General features: G+C 45.4%; 1 protein-coding gene across 1 annotated transcript; it reads left to right on the forward strand.

Annotated features, from left to right (window-relative positions):
* Positions 1-362: 362 nt before the first annotated feature.
* Positions 363-2,280, forward strand: LOC102702161 (glutelin type-A 1-like). Its single transcript, XM_006647182.2, has 4 exons — positions 363-712; positions 832-1,112; positions 1,220-1,699; positions 1,798-2,280. Exons 1-4 carry the CDS (start codon positions 373-375, stop codon positions 2,206-2,208), a joined length of 1,512 nt encoding a protein of 503 aa, XP_006647245.1. The 5' UTR covers positions 363-372; the 3' UTR covers positions 2,209-2,280.
* The last annotated feature ends 21,386 nt before the right edge of the window (positions 2,281-23,666 follow it).

The raw sequence follows: 23,666 nt of genomic DNA on the forward strand, positions 1-23,666 counted from the left end.
CAAAAGCAAGGCTTTATTTTCTTAGGTGGTGCCAATACGAAATTTTTGTAACATTCCTATGTGCTGTGGCAAAAAACAAGCTGCTTGACTCCTTTACTTCAACAAAAAAAAACACTTTTCCAGCATTAAAATAGGCATATGTATGTGTTCAAAAAATCAATCAAATATGTAGCATCTAATTAAAGTATGTTTATAGGAACTTTGTTTTGTATCATCTTGCTAGAAACAGACAAACTAGATATGTCTCTAGGCCCTAAACACGTCATCATGGTGGAAGATTAGGTAAGTTTGTTTTTCCCTTTTTTATGTATTCTCCTGTACTCTGTGTATATACACCCTCGTCTTACTCATATTCTAACAAGTGGAAAAACAATGGCTTCCATGTCTACTGTACTTCCATTGTGCCTTAGTATTTTTCTCTTCTTCCAAGTGTCCATCGCACAATATTCATTTAGTGAAAGCCCACTGCAGATCCGTCGTGGATTTAGGGGTGACCAAGAGAGTCGCCAACAATGTCGGTTTGACCATCTCGCCGCCCTTGGGGCAACACACCAGCAGAGATCTGAAGCCGGATTCACCGAGTACTACAACACTGAGGCAACAAATGAGTTTCGTTGTGCCGGAGTGAGTGTGAGGCGTTTGGTGGTTGAAAGAAAGGGCTTGGTTTTACCAATGTATGCTAATTCTCACAAACTTGTCTACATCGTCCAAGGTTTGTACATGGTTTGTGCAGTCTCTATATATTTTCACAAAATTTTGAATGATATATATATAATATTGAGTTGTTAATAGCTTGTCGGTATTTTTTTTGATTGAGTGGGTATATTGCAGGTCGGGGTGTGTTTGGAGTGGCGCTGCCTGGATGTCCAGAAACATTCCAGACAGTTCAGTCATCATTTGAGCAACAGATGGCAACAGCAAGTGAGGCTCAATCGACCACAAAAAAGTTGGTTGACGAGCACCAGCAAATTCGCCAATTCCACCAAGGGGATGTGATCGCAGTGCCTGCTGGAGTGGCCCACTGGTTATATAACAACGGCGATTCTCCCGTGGTTGCTTTCACTGTCATTGGTACCAACAACAATGCCAACCAACTTAACCCTAGAAGAAGGGTATGCCAAAATATAGTCCATTACACCATAATGAATATTCCCTATTACCATCTTAATTCTAATTAGCACAAATTGCTAATGCATATTATGTCCAATAAATGGAGTAGGAGTTTTTCTTGGCTGGGAAGCCTAGGAGCTGGCAGCAACAACTGTACTCATACAAGGGTGAACAACAAAGCAGCAACCAGAATATCTTCGCTGGATTCAGCCCAGATTTACTTTCTGAAGCTCTGGGTGTGAGCAAGCAGATGGCATTGAGGCTCCAAAGCCTGAATGACCGAAGAGGCGCTATCATTAGAGTTGAACACGGGCTCCAGGCACTGCAGCCCTCTTTCCAGGCTGAGGCAATGCAAGAGGGTTTGTCCCAGCAGCAACAGCCCACCTGGCTGCAAAGTGGTCGAGCTGGTGGCCAGCGGAATGGCCTAGACGACATTATGTGTTCTTTTAAGTTGAGGAAGAACATAAACAACCCACAATCCAGTGACATATTCAATCCCCGCAGTGGAAGGATCACAAGAGCCAATAGCCAAAATTTCCCCATACTCAACATCATCCAGATGAGTGCCACCAGAACCGTTCTCCAAAACGTGAGTATCAGCAAACAAAAAACTACTATGCTTTACAAACATTTTGTTTGTAGTTTATGCCTAGTAATTGTCATGTTGATTCATTTCCTTGTTTGTAGAATGCCCTGCTCACTCCGCATTGGACAGTAAACGCACACACGGTGATGTACGTAACCACTGGCCAAGGGCACGTCCAGGTGGTGGATAACCGTGGTAGGAGTGTCTTCGACGGTGAACTTCGCCAGCAGCAAATCCTGTTAATCCCACAGAACTTTGCAGTGGCGGTGAAGGCTCGGCATGAAGGGTTTACCTGGGTGTCCTTCAAGACCAACCACAATGCCATCGATAGCCAGATCGCAGGGAAGGCATCCATTCTTCGTGCTTTGCCAGTTGACGTGGTCGCCAATTCCTATAGGCTTTCAAGGCAGGAGTCTAGGAGTGTAAAGTTCAACCGTGGTGATGAGATGGGTGTTTTTGCACCAAGGAGTGGGCAGCAGCAATCTGTTGAGTGGCAGATCAATGAGCAATAAACTAGATGTGTGGCATTCTATCTTACTTTTATCAATAATGTGAAGGAGAACTATACATCTTTTCCCATAAAATTATCAATAAACAATTGCTAGAATATTATAATACACCCTACGGAGGTCACATAACTCACAACTGGATAGCAATATTTTTGGCATTTATATTGGAAGTCATGACCACATCACATCATTTTAGCTGCATCAACACTTAACAACTACCAGCAACAATGTATTTCGCTTCGGCTGTGGATAGGGCTATGGAGTTTTTCTTCTTGGAAGACCACGAAACAAGTGATTGACCTATGAAATAGCATGTGTGAGATTTGATCTTCCTATCCATTCTGCAATTGGCATAGTCAGAGTCTGACTAACTGATTAGATCAAATGTTGAGCCCCTAGAATACCACAACACAAGGTTAGATGTATGAATTAAATGTCTAAGGATTCCCTTCATCGCCACAAGATGGCATTCTCTTGGAGATGCTTGAAACTGAGCACATAAGCAAACACTTAACATGATGTCTGGTCTAGGTGCACAAATATAAAGAAAGGATCCAATAATTGAGCGATAGAGTTTTTATCAACTGGTTTACCTTCGTCATCAAGGTCAAGATGACCATTAGTAGGCATTCGAGTCTTGACAAGTTTTCCTCTTTCCATCTCAAAGTTCTTGAATATATCCTAGAGATTCTTCGTTTGAGACATGAAAGTTCCTTTCTCATTTGCTTGAAATCCAAGGAAGAATTGCAATTGGCCCATCATCAGCGTCTCGAAACGTTTAGTCATAGTTGTACTAAACTCTTCACTAAATTATTTGTTACTAGAGTCAAATATACTATCATCAACATATATTTGGGAAACAAATAATTCTAAATTGAACTTTTTAGTGAAGATAGTAGAGTCTCACTTTCATATCTCAAAGTTGTTTTTAGTATGAAATCATGGGGATATTCACACCAAGATCTAGGGGCTTGTTTTAGCTTGTAAACTACCTTTATTTATTCAACTTGTAGACATGGTTCGGGGTAATTTGGATTCTCGAAACCCAGCGGTTGTTCTACAAACACAGGTTCTTGTACATTTAATAAAGCTTAAAATCATGTTGAGTAGTAAAAGCAAGTAATATGTGAATTGACTCAAGTCTAGCTACCGGCACAAAGGTTTCTCCAAAGTTTAATCCCTCGACTTGTGTAAACCCTTGTGTCACTAACCTCACCTTGTTTCGGGTGATAACTCCATTGTCATCTTGCTTCTAGTGAAAAACAATGGGCCTACTGGTCGATCGGCTAGTTGACCTAACCCAAATTGTTTATATTTTCCTTGTCAATTACAGAGGTCAAATTGACTGGTACACCATGAACCCTAATTTGATAGGACATGAACTGCAGTTAAGCAAATCTCTTGGGCCTTTGTGTGTGCTAGCACAATTTTCGCATAACAACGGTGGAATTTCGCATCAACAATCTTTTTGGCACGCCTGGTGGGACTCAATTTTCCACACAAGTAACAATGCCTGGAGCAGATAAGAATGTTGATGCTGGTTACGTGATTACTGTAGAGTTTGACAAGCTAATAGATGCATAGAGGCAGATGTCCTGTTAAAAAAATTATGCAAAGTCAGGTACCCTATATCGGTGAGGCAACAACACTATCAAACCATTCAGTATACAGTCTTCGATACATGAAAGTTTTCTCCTTAGGCTTCAAACCAAACGGCTACCTCATGTTCTCGGCTATCTTATCCGTCCATTTATCTAATCCTATAATTTCTAAGTGATAATTTTGAATGGGGTGATTTTGAATCATCAAGGCTCTCTCTCCGGGGGCATGTTACATTCAGACACCTCACTTTATTGATTCCATTCAGGTATCTCCCTTCTTGGTGGTCGATGCCCCCATAGTGAGTTGTATGATGATACCTAGGAGGAATTATATTACGCACTACATCTTTCCATTTCATAAGTAACTTGGGGTGCTTTTGTTGTATTCTCGGAGGGGAAGTATACAGGCCCTCTATATGGCTCATTAGCAACCGATCCATCTACCACATTCTTGATCAAATTTTGCAAAGTATTCTGTAGGGTTCCTACCCGGTTGATCAGTGTCTGATGAACAACTTCATTTATGGTCTCATAAAACATCCTCTAGGGACTATTATGTTGAGGTGGTTTACTTGACTAACCAACTTCTCCAAAGGATGGTTTTGGCAACTGAGACTTCTGAACGGTCCCTGTCCTGGTCATACTAAACGATTGGGTGGCGTATTGTTTGTGGACAATTGATGCAAGCTTGGCTTCTTGATCTTGTACGGATTGGAGGAGGTCAACGACGGAAGCTTCTTCAGCTGATTTTTCTTATGCATCACCTCCAACTGACTCAGTAGATCATCTTGCTTCTTATTGAGCTCCTAACTTCGAGCTTTGCTTTGGCGTTCATCAAGTTTGGTCTCATCAAGTTTGGTCTTCTCAGCTTGGGTTGATAGTCGATCCTCTTGCAAATCTTGAGTTAGTCTATTCTAAACCACCCGATCGGCCATATATAGTCTTGCCTTACTCACATTGAAACAATGAGACTCAAAGAAGAATGCAGGCGTCAAGGCATTGACAAGGTCTTCTGGGAGTTAGTGCTCGATCTCTGCAAACACCTAGACCTCTGATCGGACTAGATTGTTCTACCTGGGCACCAATTAGAGTGTCGATTCGATGCATGATGTCAGACGGTTGGTCTCATAGATCCTCATAGATGATTAACCAAGTTGGCGAACTCTTGGTTGCTTCCTCCCCCTCTTGAACATACTTGCCGATGTCGAAGGAGAATAAATCATCATGAGACTGCAACGGAAGGAAACAGAGTGAATATTGATGAAATAAATGACAATAAGCTACGAAATTACCTTGGTAGTGGTTGCTTCGGGGGTGGACATCCGCTATAACGTTGCTGGCAATAATCTCGGCATTGCCACTAGTAATTAGGACTTCAACTTTAAGTATCTCAGTGAGGCAATATCGGCTTCAGGAGCAGTTGTAGGTTGAGGTGTAGGAGCCGATGGAGGTGTTATTACTTATTAGAGCAGGTACAATACTAGACTATAAGTTAGCTATAAACATATTTTAAGGAAATAAGAAAGGAGAGAGAAGAAAAGTGGGCTACTAATTTGTAGTCAGCTGCAGCACGAACTCCATGACACAATGTGTGTATGACAGGTTGGACATGATAGTTTATGTTTTGTAGGTACTTATTGTATAATTGACTATTAGATTGACTATAGATAAATTGGAGCTAGTATGTGGCTATACTATTGAGCTTGCTCTTACAGTATATGTTGACAGTGTTGTGGCAGGTGCAAGCATTTTGTATTTGTGACCATGGGAAAGGAAAATCGCTATATGTACAACTTTTGTTGTACGATAAACGTACGATCTAACAAATGAATGTGCTGCCGAGCGACAGACATACTGCTGACGAGCGACGGCGTGCACTATGCAAGCATACTGTCGACGACTGATTTCGGCAATAAACTTATATGGTGGCTACCAAGCTCGGAATTCGATGGCTAAGATGAAGAGGGAGACGATTTACCTAGGTTTAGGCTGTTGACGTGGCGAGATAATACCTTAGTCCTACTTGGCGATCGTATTACGTAGATGAATCTTTGTTACCCTCAAGAGGGCACCCCGTACACCTTATATAGTGGAGAAAGGGTTATGGACTTGATAGAGTCCTAATCTAGTAAGACTAAGATCTATCCTAATTCGGTTACGGCTCGGGTCCGAAGTACTCGGCATGCAATCCGGTACATACTAGACTCCTAACTGATACCATACATATATATTCTCCTTCCTATCCGGTACCCCATTGACCTTACGTATAGGTATCCAATAGCAGCCCCCGGAGTCGTCCATATCAGCGCAAGTCATCCGTGTAGATCGTTGATCATCAGGCATATCTCGGCACTATATGCTGACACTATCCGAGTGCTTTTCAGGTGCTCCCCGAGTGCTTCCCTAGTGATCTCGAGTACTCTGTGATGATTGTGGAGGCTGTGGATGGCTCCAAATGGAAGAAGACATTGTACCTAATAGGTGTAGCCCCCGACTCTATGCTTAAATGCGTAACAATTAAACATAGTCATCTATGGATTGTTACCTAGCAGGTTTTTCTGACTCGAGCTGCACTGTATCAAGTGTTTACGGACCCGAGTGGTTTAGAAATAACAATGTGCCGTGTTTCCCCAGACATACGGCGTTCAGCTATGTTTTTCCCATGGGATAGATTGCGTCCACTGGCTCAACTGTTACAACCAAGTAGTTAGTACCGAGTATATTCGGGTTTACTGAAAGTTTAGGCACAGTCTAAAAAACGCAATTAAGTGCCATGGGCGATATCGACCGATGCCTGCCCGAGTATGGCCATGGGCCCATAACATAGGCGTACCGTCGATTCCCGATTTGAAGGAAATTACGAATTTTATTTCACCGTTTAACGTGCCCATAAAACTCGTAACGTTCCTTTAAATCAGCTTGGTATCCATTATGCCAGCACCGAAAATTTCAGCCTGCTCTGTCCGCCAGGGAACATAACTATACTTAGCCCAGTAACGGAATTTTCTAGCTGTTAGGCCCATTGACAGCCCATTTAAGCCTCCCGTTACCCTGACTTTTCTTCTTCTTCTCCGCCGCACAAGTTACTGTAGCCCCAATTTGCTCCGGCGATCCCCACGCCCAGTAACCCTAGCCACCGGATTCACCGCCTCCACCTCTCATTGCGTACGTGCCCTCCTTCTTGTTTGCCCGCGGTCCCAACAAATGGTTTCCCCAACTGATTCCAAGAAGGCACTGCCGCTGCACGCCTGGCAAGCCTCCATCATCTCCAACGACAACCTTTCGGTGCTATCGGGAGCGGGGCTAATCTAGAGCAAAGAGTTGGCGGGATATCGTGGTGCTAAAGGTGAGGCCTTTCCTACTCCCGACTCATGGGAAATAGTAGTTTTTGAGCCCTTTTTCGAACGTGAGTTTGGTCTGCCAGTTTCCTCCTTTTTTTCACAGCCTATTAGATTACTATGAAATTGAGCTCCATCACCTGAACCCTAATTCCATCCTTCAAATCGCGGTGTTTGTATACATCTGTGAAACTTTCCTTGGAATTCCTCCTCACTTCAACCTCTTCCGCCACCTCTTCGTCGTAAAGCCCTAGCCCAACCGGAATCATCCATCTGTGGTGGGCAAGGCAGGCGTCCAGCTTCGCGAGGGGACTAAGAAGGCTTGGTTCACCTTGCCGATGAGGACCTCTCTCAAAGGTTGGCACGCAGCCTGGTTTTACTGTTCCAATCTGGCCGACTCCCTTCCTCCCTTTGTTGGCCACGCCCCCGTAGCTTGGGAATCATGGTCACAATTACCAACGTCTGAGGAAATGTCTCAAGTCAACTCACTGCTCAATTTGATCGAGAACCTAAAGTCCGCCGGCCTGACCGGCGTTTGGGCGACAAAGCACTTCATTCGCCGCTGGATCCAGCCTCTAAAGGGCTGGGTCCGATTCGCCTTCAACTACACTAGGAGCGACGACCCAACTCGGGAGACTGCAGAGACACTGCGGTCAGAGGATATCTGGTCACGAGCCCGTAGGCTATTCGCTCCGAACACCCTGATATCGGCTAGCGCCTCCGGTTTTCCATCTCCGTTCAACGCTGGGAACGCTCCTCGTGCGGTAAGTCGAATCATGCCCTTGAGGACTTGTCTCCTATTTTGGAAGATGTTTGCCCCTGTTCATGTATCTTGATGCCTAGTTTTCGCGGCAGGATCGGCACCAATTCTTGTCCTACCCCGTAGTCGGGTTTTGCCCATGCTAAAGAGGAGATTGGAAGCCTCAGCCGATGAGCCCGCTGCCAAGAGGATGGTGTTTGATCCCGACGCCGAGCCAGCCGAAGCACCAGAAGATAACGATACCCTAGCTCTGACTCGCTCTCCGAGCCTGCCAGCCTCGAGGCACTTGAGGAAGCTGATTTTCAAGACCGGTCCAAGGTAATGCTACCTAGCCCGTAATTTACTTGTGGTTTATACTTGCTAAACTGCCATGCTTTCCAGGAAGTCGAGTAACATCGACCCCGCTGCTCCAACTGGTTCTGGGGAGGTTCCGACCCCGGGCCCACCAACGGCCATTGCGCCGGTTTCCCCAAGCACGATCCCCACACCAACAACTAACCCCATTGCAGGGCCAGCCGTCGGAGCGATTCTTGCGATCGTCCCAGCCATCACCTCAGCGCCAACCATGGGGTTGGGACCTGGCGTAGCGCTCCCAGTCGCAGGCAACGCTGGGCTAGATGTTGAGACACCCACTCCATCGATCGTGACGACGACCCTAGGAACAACCCCTCCTAGGGCCCGTGAAAGCCGCGTCGAGCAGGCCAAGGTCAACCTGTCGGACGACTCTAACGACATCTCCAAGATCGAGCGATACATCGAGAAGTCGGTCAAGCTTATGAAGGTATGCTTCCTTGTTGCTACCCCATGCGCATGACTTCCTTAGCTCACATCAAGGTGCTCAGCGAATCGAGGTGCGATCCAAGGCGAAGTCGGAAGCCCTTCTCTCGCTAGACCCGCAGCTCGGGGACATGGATGCCCTGCGCCGGGATCGCAACGAGATCTTGGAGCGTGCCAAAGCTATTGTTGACTTCAAAATGTGAACGTTGACGTGTCACACACGAAGGCCTGGGAGTCAATCTTAGACAGCTCTAGTGCAGGACCTAAATATTAGAAAAGGGTGTGCGGGCGTGCCAGTCAATTTGATCCTAAAACTGACAAGATGAACAGTAAAACAATCCGATCGGCTATCAAGTCGATAGGTGACTAAATATCCAGCCAATCGAATGTTGATGTTGCAACGGTTAGCCGATAGGATGAACGATCGGCTGTAAAAAGCATGGACTAGCTAGAAACACCAATATAAATAGACTTGAAATAAATATTAGACTAATGTAATCTGCCAAGTTACTTATTAATCTTAGTCGATCAGACAAGCTCCTATAACCAGATCGAACTAGACGTACAGAGATTGGACTTAACCAAGACAGTATATAGTCGAGCACGATATGATTATAGGAAACATGAAGATCGATAAGGCTAGTAAATAAACCAACGAATTACTTGGAATAAACAATGAATCATGTGTTGCGATCGGTGAAGACTAATTAACATCCAATCCTCATAAGCCAATGCAACATAAATAACTGCTGATCTAACTAAATCAAGCCGATTGGTATAGAAATAATGCAGTAAAGCAATCGGCTACTCTATTGATGTTGTAAATATAATGAACATGTAGATCGGCAAAGATCATCGGCTATAGACGGCGAACCAACAACCAAGATCTATAAAATATCTAGCCCAGATTACTAAGGATAATCGTAGAAGATCGGACCCAACCGAGACAGTTCAAGATTAAACCTAGCAATGTCAGGATAGATACTAAACAGATCTAGATTGCTATCAAGCCAATGAGCCGATGACTGGTAACTTATCGGCTAGTACTCTGATAAGACAACGAGTAAAATATATCATTCCGATATAAACCATCTGACAAAAGTAATCTACTAGATTGGATCTAACCGAGACAGTACTAGATTGAATATGTCAAATAGCGAATATCAAACAAACATAGATCGTCCAAAGTGGCCAACTAGATCAACTCAAAACACGAAAGTGATCTAAGTTGAAACTGATACGATAACTAGTAATCCCGCAACTACATTAGAAGATCAGACTGAACCGAGATAGCTCGAATCTAGCCGAACGATTACCAGGGCCCGGCGGAACGTAGGACTTACCCTTCCATCGTAGATCAAGACGATGCAGCCCCACGTCAGGTGCCAAGTTCCGCCGGAGTTGAAACCTCGGACAAGAGGGTGGCGATGCACCGAAAGAAGTTAATCTAATTGATGTGTAGATGATTACAATGACCACAGGCATACATATTTATACCCTCGGGTGGATGCTAAACCGTGTTGGACACGACATACAACTCCTAATAGATAAAAAGAAATAACAAACTCCTAGATAAATTCTATCTCTTAGAGATAAAATAAAAATCCTAACCAACTCTAATTAATAGATAAATTTACGCCGTCAAGCCTTGGTCTTCATGATTCCTTCCCAAATCCGGTCTCTTCTGGATAAGATTTTCTATCGGCAATTGCACCTTTCCTTATCCGAATCCAATACGGAAATTTACCAAATTTCGGTGTTAACAGCTATGGAGAGCCGCCTACAAGGTGAGATAGCTGACCTCCACATGGAGCAAGTGTCGAGCACCGCCCGGATCAAAGGTGCGATATTTTGACTTTGATTGTCATCCTCACTTCGTCACTAATCCTGATCTTCTCTCACTAGATCAAGATATAGCCTTGAGAGAGCTGAAGAAAGTGAACACTAGGCTACAAGCCGAGTGCAACAAGCTGCTAGCGGTGAAGGTCGAGCTCGAAGCCGAGCGCTCCCAGCTGTCGGCCTCGAAGGCTGTGCTGGAAGCCAAATGCTCTCGGCTTAAGAAAGCTAAGGACACTGCCATCGCCGAGCTCGTGGGTAAGTTCTTTTCACTCCATCCCTCGCTTCTTCCTTTGCATCGTCGGCCGACTCATGCCATTCTTAGCAAAGGCACAATCTCAGGCGAAATCCATGGTGGAGGCAGCCGAGACCAGGACCCAGGAAGCTGAGCTGGCTTGGGACCGGCTCATCATGGTTGCCCTTAACGTGCTTGGGGCGACGCTGCTGTTGGCGCAGGGTTCTTCGTCGGTCAGTATAGACGGGGTGATCCATCAGCTCGAGAAGATGTCTGCGGCTCACGGCGCCGAGCTACAAGAGACAGCGAAGTTGGCATCTAGCCACGCCCTTGCCATCATGAAGTTGTTGTATCCCCGAGTGGAGGTTGACGCCATCTACAACGGGTTTGCTGCCGACTGCGACGAGGAGACAGCGTTGAGGTACGTCGACGAGGCGCAGAGGGCCATAGAGTCGATTGCAGATGACCTAGGCCTGTAAAGAAGTAGGAGAACTTGCAGTAGTTTGCCATATTTAGGCTGAACAATTGTAATGTGATTTTATTTAATCTATTTGCTTTAGAGTCTTTCGCTGTGGTGTGTCTCATTGTCATGTGAAGAGTTATTCTCTCGGCGTATGTCTGTCCCAGCAGCCCCCGGGTGGACTTAGCCAGCGCGGAGCTTAGCGTAGTATTACCCGGTTTGGTGGAGAGCGAGGTGTAGCCAAGCGAATGTACAACCGCATCTAGACTTCGATTTAACCGACAGTTAAAGAACTCGTTGGCAGCAGATTTATTAAAAGGCACCCAGAGGTAGAGTACATTGTAGCCCCCGACTGATCTTTCGAGTGGGGACCACTCGGCGAGGGCAGTCGCAGGTAAACAAGAAAAAATTACAAAAAATCAACTATGTGTGGAAGGGACGTAGCTGTTCGATGTTCAATGAGTTCTCTAGCAGCCTTCCTTCTTCCATCCTTAGTCGGTACGAGCCAGGCCAAGTGACCTCGGCTATGATGTAGGGCCCTTCCTAGATTAGAGAGAGCTTGTGTCGATCCTTAGTGGTCTGTACTTTTCGTAGGACCAGGTCACCAACTAGGAATACCCGTCCTCGAACATTCCTGTTGTGGTATCGGCGGAGTCCCTGCAGTAGCATGCCGACTAGATGGTCACGATATCCCTAGCTTCCTAGCCTGTTGAGGTCATCTTCTCTGGCCATGTCTGCCGTGGACTCGTTGTAGTTGCGTATGCGAAAGGTTTCATGGTCGATTTCGGTGGGTAAGACTACTTCAGCTCCGTACACGAGGAAGAAGGGCGATTGTCCCGTAGCCCGACTGACGGAGGTGTGGAGCGCCCAGAGTACTAGTGGCAGCTCTTGTACCCATCGTCCGGCATAGGGATGTAGTCGGTCGAAGACTCTGGTTTTGATTCCTTGAAGGATCATGCCGTTAGCTCTCTCGACCTGCCCGTTGCTCTTCGGGTGTGCTACGGACGCGTAGCAAATCTTGATCCCACGCTTCTCGCAAAAATCCTGAAAGATTCCAGAGATGAACAGCCTACCATTGTCCATGATGATCCGGTTCGGAATGTCGAAGCGGTAGATAATGTTCTGTATGAAGTCTTTCGCATGCACCGAGTCGATCGTGGCGACTTGTTTTGCTTCTATCCACTTGGTGAATTTGTCGATGGAGACAAATAGGTGGGTGAAGCCCCTGGTGCCCGCTTGAAGGGCCCGACGATGTCGAGTCCTAAACAGCGAACGGCCATGAGATCGGGATAGTTTGCAATTCCTGTGCCGGCACGTGTGTCTGCCTTGCGAAGAATTGATACCCTTAGCACTTTCTAACCAGTTCTTGCGCGTATGTGACGGCAGTTGGCCAGAAGAACCCTTGCATGTATGCCTTTTCAACTAGCGTCTTGGCTGAGGCATGGTTGCCGCAGAGGCCTGAGTGGATCGACTGGAGGATTCGTTTGCCCTCATCGGTGAGCACGCAGTGCATAAGGATGCCCGACGCACTCCGTCGAAGGAGCTCTTCCGTGTGACACGATGTAGCAGTAGCTTCGTCTACTGACGCGCTCGGCTTCTGCTTTATCAGCCGGGAGGACCTCTTCCATGAGGAACTTGATGAACAGGGTTCTCCAGTCGTCATTGACGACTGCAACCGTTCGGCCGTCAGGTTTTGGTGATCCGCTGCTGGTCCCTTCGTCTGCTCCATTGCTTGGAGTCGGCTTTCCTTTCGACAGTTGGCTTTGTGAGGTGCTCGACGAATATGTCAATTGGCACCTGTAGTCGCTTTGAACTGAGGTTGGCTAATTCATCGGTGGCTTCGTTGTTGTGCCGCAGAACGTGGACTAGCTCAAGCCCTTCGAAATTGTTTTCCAGTTTGCGCACCTCCTGTCGATAGGCTTGCATGTTTTCGTCAGCACAGGTCCATTCGTTTATGACCTGGTTGACTACTAGTTGGGAGTCCCCATGAACTAGCAGCCGCCTAATCCCAAGGGATATAGCCAACCACAGCCCATGGAGGAGTGCTTTGTACTCGGCTATGTTATGCGAGGCCGGGAAGTGGAATTGGAGTACGTACTTGAACTTTTCGCCATTGGGCGATATAAGCACCACTCCAGCCCCAGCCCCCGACATGCGTAGGGAACCGTCGAAGTACATTGTCCAGTGGGGCAGTTCTTCTGGCAAGGTTTCCAGTTGTACGTCGATCCACTCGACTACAAAGTCGACTAGTGCCTGCGACTTGATCGCGGTGCGGGGCTTGAAGGTGATGTCATATGGCATCATCTCCAGTGCCCACTTTGCGATGTGGCCTTGCACTTCCTTATTGTGTCTGAAACCTGGTAGGCTTGGAAGTAGTGAACGAGCTTCCTTACCGTGATCAGGACGCCGTAGAGCAGTTTCTGGACTTGGGGATACTTTAACTTGGACTCCCCGAGTACTTCGCTAACGAAGTACACTAGGCACTGGACCAATTGGGCGTGCCCATCTTCTTCCCGCTTGACCACGAGGACTGTGCTAACGACCTGTTCCGTGGCTGAGACGTAGAGTAGGAGACGGGGGGAGAGGTCAAGTATCTCTTGAAGTCCTCAAAGGCTTCTTGTGCTTCTGGGGTCCATGCGGAGTGGTTGGTCTTCTTCAATAGCTTGAAGAATGGCATCCCTCGTCAGCCCGAGTCGTGAGACGAATCGGATAAGCGCCGCCATGTATCCGGCCAGCTTCTGGACGTGTCAGAGTTCGTTGGAGGCTTCATGTTGAGTATGGTCTAGACTTTCTCCGGGTTAGACTCGATGCCTCGTCGGGACACGACGAAACCAAGGAGCATGCCAGAGGGGACGCCAAACACACACTTCTCAGGATTTAGTTTCATCCTGTATCATCGGAGGTTATTGAAGGTTTCCTCTAGATCATCTAGTAGATCATCCTTCTTCCTCGACTTGACAACCACGTCGTCAACGTATGCTTCTACATTTCACCCGATCTGGTCATGGAGGCAACCCTGGATCGTTCGTTGATAGGTTGCCGCTGCATTTTTCAGACCGAATGGCATCGTGATGTAGCAGTACGCCCCGAATGGTACGATGAAGGCGGTCTTCATCTGATCGGCTAGTCATAGGCTGATCTGATGATAGCCCGAGTAGTAATCAAGGAAGCTGAGTAATGCACAGCCAGCCGTCGAGTCTACGACTTGGTCAATGCGCGGCAGACCAAACGGATCCTTAGGGCATGCCTTGTTAAGGTCCGTGTAATCCACACACATTCACCATTTGTTGTTCTTCTTTTTGACCAAGACGGGGTTGGCCAACCAGTCGGGGTATTTGACTTCTTTGATGAAGCCAGCCGTGAGCAGTTTGGTCAACTCCTCCTTAATTGCGTCTTTCCTATCATGTGCGAAGCGGCAAAGGCGCTGCTTAACTGACCTAGCGTCGTCTTTTACATTCAAAGAGTGCTCAATCACTTCCCTAGGGACTCCCGGCATATCAGACGGTTTCCAAGCAAAAATGTCTTTATTATTTCGGAGGAAAGTGATGAGCGCGAGTTCCTATTTAGAATCTAACTGAGTTCCTATGAATGTAAATTTAGACAAGTCGGTGGGGTCAAGGGCGATATGCTTCTTCTCGTTGGAGGTGATCTTTGCCTTCTTTTTGGACGGTAGATCGTCGTCCCCCATCTTGTGAGTCGAGGCTTCGCGTATCTGCTCCCGGCCGGCCTACTCTTTAGCCTGTTGTGCGATTTTGCAGCTTTCTGCCTCACAGCTGAAGGCCTGCTTGACGTCGCTGCGTAGGATGATGACGCCATGTGGTCCGGGCATCTTGACCATGAGGTAGGTGTAGTGTGGGACCGCCATGAACTTCGCCAGTGCTGGCCTGCCGATAATGGCATGGTACGTTGTTTCGAAGTCTGCGACTTGAAAGTAGATATTCTCTGTCCGGTAGTTATCCTTTGCTCCGAAGGTTACCGGAAGAGTGATTTGCCTGAGTGGTGTTGCCGACAACCCGGGAATGACCCCATGGAAGGGCGCATTACTCAAGCGTAGCTCTGACCTCGGGATCTTCATGTCATCAAGCGTCTTGGCAAAGAGGATGTTGAGGGCGCTTCCTCCGTCGATGATCATGTGCTTCAACTTGACGTTCTTGATGACTGGGCTAGCACCAATGGGTACTGCCCCGGGTGAGCCACTCAGTCAGGGTGATCCGAGTGGTCGAACATGATCAGAACTTCCGACCATTGTAGGTACTGGGGGACGTCCACCGTTGTGGTGTTTATCTCCCTTGATGCGAGCTTTTGCTTTCGCTTGGACTCGTATGCGAGCAGGCCACCAAAGATGTGGTTTAGCTCGGCGTGCGGATCCTGGAAGTCGTCATCTTTCTTGTCGACGGGCTTCGTCTTGCTTGTCCTGGCGGCCCCCGACTGGCCTTTGGCTAACTGCTCTGCGTAGTGACGCATGACAAAGCAATCTTTGACCAAGTGGGAGGACTTCTGGTGGTTGGGGCACTTGCTGTTCATGACTTTGTCATAATCAGACATCTTGGGGCGCTGGATCGGCTGTCGATCTATGACGGCGACCAGCTCCTCGGGCTTGCATTTCCGTGAGTCCGAGTCCTTCTTGTGCTCCTTCTCCTTTCCTTTGCCAGACGGCTATCCTTTCTCCTCATGATTGTCTCCCCGTGTGGCAGACATCGCATCGAGGGCCGCTGCGTAGGAGTTAGTCATGTCGAAGAGATCCTTGACAGTAGTCGACTCTTTCCTGGTAAATTTCTCATCGCGTACCCCTTTTCGTAATGCGGTGATGACCACGTCATCTTTTATGTCTGGGATGGAATTGCGGACCTCTGAGAACCGTTTAATGTAGGCCCGCAGGGATTCGCTTTTCCTTTGTTGGACTTGGTATAGATCGTACTTCGTCCTTGGCCTTTCGTACGTGCCCTGGAAATTGGCGATGAACCAGTCGCGAAGCTCTGCCCATGAGTCAATGGACCATTTAGGGAGCCCCGACAACCAATGTCCGGCAGAATCGTCCAAGGCAACCAGCAAATAGTTAGCCATGGCTTTGGTATCGCCTCCTCCAGCCCGGAGGGCCATGGAGTATACCGTGAGCCACGCTTTCAGGTCAGTGGAGCCATTGTACTTCTTAATGCCAGTGGGCTTGAAACCAGTCGGCCAAGTCAACTAACTTAAGTTCTTGGTGAAGGCCAGGACGCCATCTGTCATGTCAGTGTCAGAGCTCTCGAGTGACCGATGCCTAGACGTCTGGCTATGACTTCGGTGGTCACGGTGATGGCGGCGGTCCTCCCGGTGAGTGTGGCGTTGGCGTTCGAGCTTGCGGCGGAGGTCGGCGGAGTCCTCTTGATTGAGGCGCCGCTTCCCGTCCCTGAGATCTTGGCATTGCCGATCCAGTCGGTGAATATCATCGTCGATGCGGCGTTGCCTTTCAACGGAGTCTCTCCTCCGCGCTGAGTTAGGAGAGTGCCGGTGTGCTCTGCTTTCGCTATGGGGCCACGACCCAGTCGGTTGTCGGGAGACGTTCGCCCAAGACCTAGGAGATCTGGACGACTAGGCCTTCGAACGAGAGGCTGGGGTACCTGTCGTGCACTGGAGGGAGTGTTGGATTGCAGCAGTAGTCACCATGGCCTTGACCTTGTTTATGGTTTCTACCACCGGTAGATCTGGCTGTGGGAGCTGCTGGATGATGTCGCTGAGTAGATCGGTGGCCGCACGGACGTTCTGCTGGGGCGTCTTGAAGACGTCATGCCCGTCGACTTGGGTTTGGAGCAGGTCGTGCTGCATCTTCCGAGATTGGACTCGCAGCGCGGCGTGAGACTGTGTCGCTTGTCGTTCCCTTTCCTCCCGCTCCTGGCGTTCTTTTTCCTCCTCGAGTCAGCGCTCTTCTGCTAGTCGGGCCGCCTCCTCTTCTTTCCGCTTGGCTGTGGAAGAAGGTGACGCCAGCTTGCTAGCGGCGAAGACCTCTCGGGGCGGCACGAAGCTTCTGGTGCTACTACGAGTCTCGAAGGGGTCGACCAAAGGAGTCGACGCCGCCCCGAGATTAGTCTCCACCTCCATCGGAGTCGCGCCTTGACTTGCCTGCCGATCTGACCCGGGAGAGAGCATCTCGGTGTCATGTGACCCAGATTTGATCTGGGTCTGACCGGATGTCTTTTGGTCGGGCTGGAACCGGCAGACCTCTTCATCGGAGTCGGAGGAGCTCGAGTCGGTGTATGACAATGCACCGAACTGGTCGATCTGAAGCCTAATGCCGCCGAACTTGAAGGTCGAGCCTGGCAGGAACTTCCTCTTCATTATGTCGGAGTTGAAGTCCATCGAACTTCGCTGAAAAGAGCTTTAGATCGAAAAAGAAAGGATAGCGCACCCCTACCTGGCGCGCCAACTGTCGACGATTGATGTCGGCAATAAACTTATAGGGTGGCTACCAAGCTCGAAATTCGATGGTTAAGATGAAGAGGGAGACGATTTACCCAGGTTCAGGCTCTCGACGTGGTGAGATAATACCTTAGTCCTACTTGGCGATCGTATTGCGTAGATGAATCTCTGTTGCCCTCAAGAGGGCACCCCATACCCCTTATATAGTAGGGAAAGGGTTATGGACATGATAGAGTCCTAATCTAGTAAGACTAAGATCTATCCTAATTCGGTTATGGCTCGGGTCTGAAGTACTCGGCATACAATCCGGTACGTACCAGACTCCTAGCTGATACCATACAGATATATTCTCCTTCCTATTCGGTACTCCATTGACCGTACGTATTCGTGTAGTCTCCGAATACCCCGGTATAGGCATCCTATACATACGCTGCACCGTGATTGTACCACGGCCGTATGATGGTCATACGTATAGCATCTCTCTTGGGAAAGTGATCCCCATAAGAGAGTTAATGGTGTAGAAGCGCCAGGCCCCAAGGTGAAGTAATGCCGATGGAGGTTGTTAAAATATAGGCTGGCCACTCTAACTCAACTCTACAATGGCCCTGCAAGGTTAAATAAGAGTTTAGAAAATATGGAGACATCAACATCACAATAAGAAAGGATGGCCAATGGTACCTCATTATTTGATTGCTCGTAATCAGGATCAAGGGTGGCACAGTAGTGTGCAGCAGCAAGGCAAAATACGTGTTTCTGTCATTTCTTCCACCACTTGGATAATAAGACCTTGGTGTTGGCAGTAGGGATGGCAATGGGTCGGGTCGGGTTGGGTACGGGCGGAGAAAGAACATACCCGACCCGATACCCGCCCGCCAATACCCGACCCGTACCCGAATTGGCTAGCAGGTAAATTGTTGTACCCGAACCCATGCCCGACGGGCAAGCGGGTACCCGGTGGGTATTTTTAGAAAAATACATTTTAGTTACATCCCAGAATCATTGGTCCACACTTCACAATTTCACAATGAACACAAAAGAGAAAATGAGCTCAGTACACCGTGTATTGATGGGAGACCGCTGGCCTGCCAAGGAGACCACCGGTCCGTCGCCTGCCGAGGAGAGGCCGAGCTGGTCCCGCCGCTGGCCTACCGCCCGCCACCATCCTGCCGAGGACCACGGAGACCTGGTCCCGCTGCTCGGCCACCTGCTGTCGCCCGCCTGCCGCCACCGGCATGCCCCGATTTGAGAGGTGAGGGACAGAGGGAGGCTGAGAGGTAAGAGCCAGATCTAGAGAGTTGAGAGAGACCGAGAGAATGAGAGAGTGTGATGCCGCCGTCGGCTGTGTGCCTGTGTAGATGGGGTTTTTGATAGAGCTAGGGTTTTTATTTTGTGATATATATGATGGGCCAAGTGGGCCAGAACAGAAAAAGTCTATTATACATCCTCTATCTAATTTTTGGGTCGGGTACAGGTTACCCGCGGGTAAAATTTGTTACCCGACTGCTACCCACTATGTTACCGGGTATCAGGCGGGTATGTCCACAGGCAAAAATTTCCCATACCCATGCCGGTCGGATACCTGCGGGTAAAATTGCCATCCCTACCAAGTTGGCATTACAGTTTCAAACCCATCAAACTCTCCAGATACTAGGCCATCAAACAGAGAACGCATGCATCCGATCATAAGCCAACACACTACTGGTGACGTGGCCTCTAAATTGCAGTTTGTCGATGAAGAAGAGGCTGATCGGTAGCTGACAAAACCCAAGCTGACGGACACAGACCGATGGGTGATAGAATTCATAAGATGGTTGCTGAGTTTGGGCCAGGCTGGGTAGGGCTGACCAGGCTGACCCCAACTTAAACAAGCTTACTCTTCGTTGCCTGAAATGAATTGTGTTATAGCAATAGAGGCCTGCCTTTTCATTGCCTAAAATGAATGGTGATATATAGCAGGACAAAGGCACAACCAATTGTGGTTAGCATTGCTGCATTGGCGATGGTATTTCCAATATGCACATAGTAGCATTGTCAGCTAAACGTTATCTTCTGAAAATTATATAAAAGGGGATAGTGTTTCTGTCAGCCGTTAATCATAATCACATCATCATTACATTATGTAACTTCGCTCAAATTAGAAACTAAGAGGGTGTTTAGTTGTTGGGGAAATGAAAAATTTCTGGTGTTATATAGGACGTTTGACCAAATATTAGAAGGAGTTTTTGGACACGAATGAAAAAACGAATTTCACACTTGCCTGGAAACTACGAGACGAATCTTTTGAGACTAATTAATCCGTCATTAGCACATATGGGTTACTATAGTACTTATGGCTAATCATGACTAATTAGGCTCAAAAGATTCGTTTCACGATAACTGCACAATTAGATTTTATTTAATGTTTAATATTTTATTTAGATATCCAAAGATTTGGTGTGATTGTGAAAAAAATCTAGGAAGTGGATAAGTCTTTCCCGTAGAAACCCAAGGGTGTGGGTTCGACTCCCAGGATGGCATGTTATATTCTTTTTGGTAACGCGATAGCATGTCGGACCGTCGGAGCAGAGTGTTTAAGTGCCAAAATTATAGTGTTATTTGCTATATTTTTTATTATCAAATATTTTAGATACAATAGATTGAAAATTTGAAACCAAAAAAATAAAATTTAGATTTTTAGTTTCAAATTTATAGTGTTGTTTTTTATAATTTTTAATTATTGTTTTTGGTAGCGCGATAGCACATCGGACTATCGGAGCAGAGTGTTTAAGTGCCAAATTTATAGTGTTATTTGCTATAATTTTTTATTATAAAATATTTTAGATACAATAGATTGAAATTTTGAAACCAAAAAAAAAAATTTAGATTTTAGTTTCAAATTTATAGTGTTGTTTTTTATAATTTTTAATTATCAAACATATCATGCAATAGATAGTAAATTTAACAACAAAAATTTGTCACCTAAATAAATTCTCAAACTAAATCATTATTGTTGTGATTTTAGGGTAGATTATTTTGATATTGTACAAAGTTGACGAGCAAAAATATTTCTACATATAAATATTTTATTTATGTATAAATATTACATTTTACAAAGTTGACGAGGAAAAAACATTTTTGTCGTCCAAAACCATTGTTTGAACATGATTCACACTCGACTTTAGTAAAGAAAAACTTTATAGCCAAATGACTAAGGCATTGGTAGCAGACCTATATGTGCTAGGTTCAAATCCTAGTAAAGTCAAAAAAAAAATTGTCTTTTAATTGCTGGTATAGTTTTAATTTATTGTCTTTTATTAGAGATAAATCTAACATCAGTAAAGTGTAAAGTAATAATACAATTACACAATTGTATGATTATCGCACTTTACTGTTCCTGACTCAACACGTAATTTGTTTTTAAAATTTATTTTAATTTGCATAATTAAAATTAACTTAAACAGTGCAATGCACTGACAATTTTTTCTATTCTTCTGAAAATTCAGGTGCGATTAGCGTACAACGAAGTTTCTGCATTAGCGTAAACCGAAGTTTCCGCACACGTTTGGGTAACTTTTTTTCTTGGCACGCTTTACGTAAGCTCCAAAGAGGTAAGAATAAATCATGGTACAGCGTAACAAGCCAACAGGACGAAAGTTTTGGCCGATGAAGGGGGAGACCGTTTGGTTTTTCATGAAAAAAAAAACAAGCCAAACGATATATTTATAAATAAAAAATAATTTATGAATAAAAATTTCATATACGTATTCTTAGCGATCAAAAAGCTATTCTTAACGATCAAAAAGCTAAGACTGAAAAATAAATTTTGGTAAAAAAAACCTTAAAATCAACTCTAAATTTATGGTTAACAATTCAAATTTTGGCTTATAAACATAGATACAAGCAAAAAGATGATGTGGAAAGCGTCAACCAGACATAAATAAGAAATTGCCTATGTTAGTTCCGCCCAATCCATACCATGTTTCCGTCTAGAATGACTCGAAATTAGTTGTTGAATACAGAATGCCTGCTCTGCTCCCAGATAATTTACCACTACTGTTCAACCATCTAGCTACGCTCCAATTCAGCGTCGAGAAAATCCAACATATGAGCATACACTATAGTTGCTTCTGCATCCTAGGAGCCAGTAATCTCACATTTGGCCATCATCTTCACCGCAAAAGGCATCACCATCAACTTCAGTCACTCAAATTGTTCTCACCTGCGCTAGGCTGCACTGGCCTCTGCACTGGCTCATCATCCTCAGATTCTGACCATGCTCGTCTCTTCCGCTCTATAGCAGATTGAGGATGTCCCTACAGACAGGAAAAGATAAAGGGTGAAATAAGGCAACTCTATACCAAAGTATCCCATAAAAAGTGACTATTTCTTGTAATGATAAACAGGCTAAGAAATGCAGATGAACATAAGAGGACAAAACTAGGTCTAACAAGTATAAAATTTCCCATACCCATGCCGGTCGGATACCTGCGGGTAAAATTGCCATCCCTACCAAGTTGGCATTACAGTTTCAAACCCATCAAACTCTCCAGATACTAGGCCATCAAACAGAGAACGCATGCATCCGATCATAAGCCAACACACTACTGGTGACGTGGCCTCTAAATTGCAGTTTGTCGATGAAGAAGAGGCTGATCGGTAGCTGACAAAACCCAAGCTGACGGACACAGACCGATGGGTGATAGAATTCATAAGATGGTTGCTGAGTTTGGGCCAGGCTGGGTAGGGCTGACCAGGCTGACCCCAACTTAAACAAGCTTACTCTTCGTTGCCTGAAATGAATTGTTATAGCAATAGAGGCCTGCCTTTTCATTGCCTAAAATGAATGGTGATATATAGCAGGACAAAGGCACAACCAATTGTGGTTAGCATTGCTGCATTGGCGATGGTATTTCCAATATGCACATAGTAGCATTGTCAGCTAAACGTTATCTTCTGAAAATTATATAAAAGGGGATAGTGTTTCTGTCAGCCGTTAATCATAATCGCATCATCATTACATTATGTAACTTCGCTCAAATTAGAAACTAAGGGGGTGTTTAGTTGGGGAAATGAAAAATTTTTGTTGTTATATAGGACGTTTGACCGAATATTAGAAAGAGTTTTTGGACACGAATGAAAAAACGAATTTCACGCTCGCCTGGAAACTACGAGATGAATCTTTTGAGCCTAATTAATCCGTCATTAGCACATATGGGTTACTATAGTACTTATAGCTAATCATGACTAATTAGGCTCAAAAGATTCATCTCACGATAACTGCGCAATTAGATTTTGTTTAATGTTTAATGTTTTATTCAGATATCCAAAGATTTGGTGCGATTTTAAAAAAAATCTAGGAAGTGGATAAGTCTTTCCCGTAGAAACCCAAGGGTGTGGGTTCGACTCCCAGGATGGCATGTTATATTCTTTTTGGCAACGCTGGCAACGCGATAGCATGTCGGATCGTCGGAGCAGAGTGTTTAAGTGCCAAATTTATAGTGTTATTTGCTATATTTTTTATTATCAAATATTTTAGATACAATAGATTGAAAATTTGAAACCAAAAAAATAAAATTTAGATTTTTAGTTTCAAATTTATAGTGTTGTTTTTTATAATTTTTAATTATTGTTTTTGGTAGCGCGATAGCACAGCGGACTATCGGAGCAGAGTGTTTAAGTGCCAAATTTATAGTGTTATTTGCTATAATTTTTTATTATAAAATATTTTAGATACAATAGATTGAAAATTTCAAACCAAAAAATAAAATTTAGATTTTAGTTTCAAATTTATAGTGTTGTTTATTATAATTTTTAATTATCAAACATATCATGCAATAGATAGTAAATTTAACAACAAAAATTTGTCACCTAAATAAATTCTAAAAACTAAATCATTATTGTTGTGATTTCAGGGTAGATTATTTTGATATTGTACCAAGTTGACGAGCAAAAATATTTCTACATATAAATATTTTATTTATGTATAAATATTATATTTTACAAAGTTGACGAGGAAAAAACATTTTTGTCGTCCAAAACCATTGTTTGAACATGATTCACACTCGACTTTAGTAAAGAA

Source organism: Oryza brachyantha, chromosome 2, assembly GCF_000231095.2.
Source record: "Oryza brachyantha chromosome 2, ObraRS2, whole genome shotgun sequence".
NCBI classification, from domain to species: Eukaryota; Viridiplantae; Streptophyta; class Magnoliopsida; order Poales; family Poaceae; genus Oryza; species Oryza brachyantha.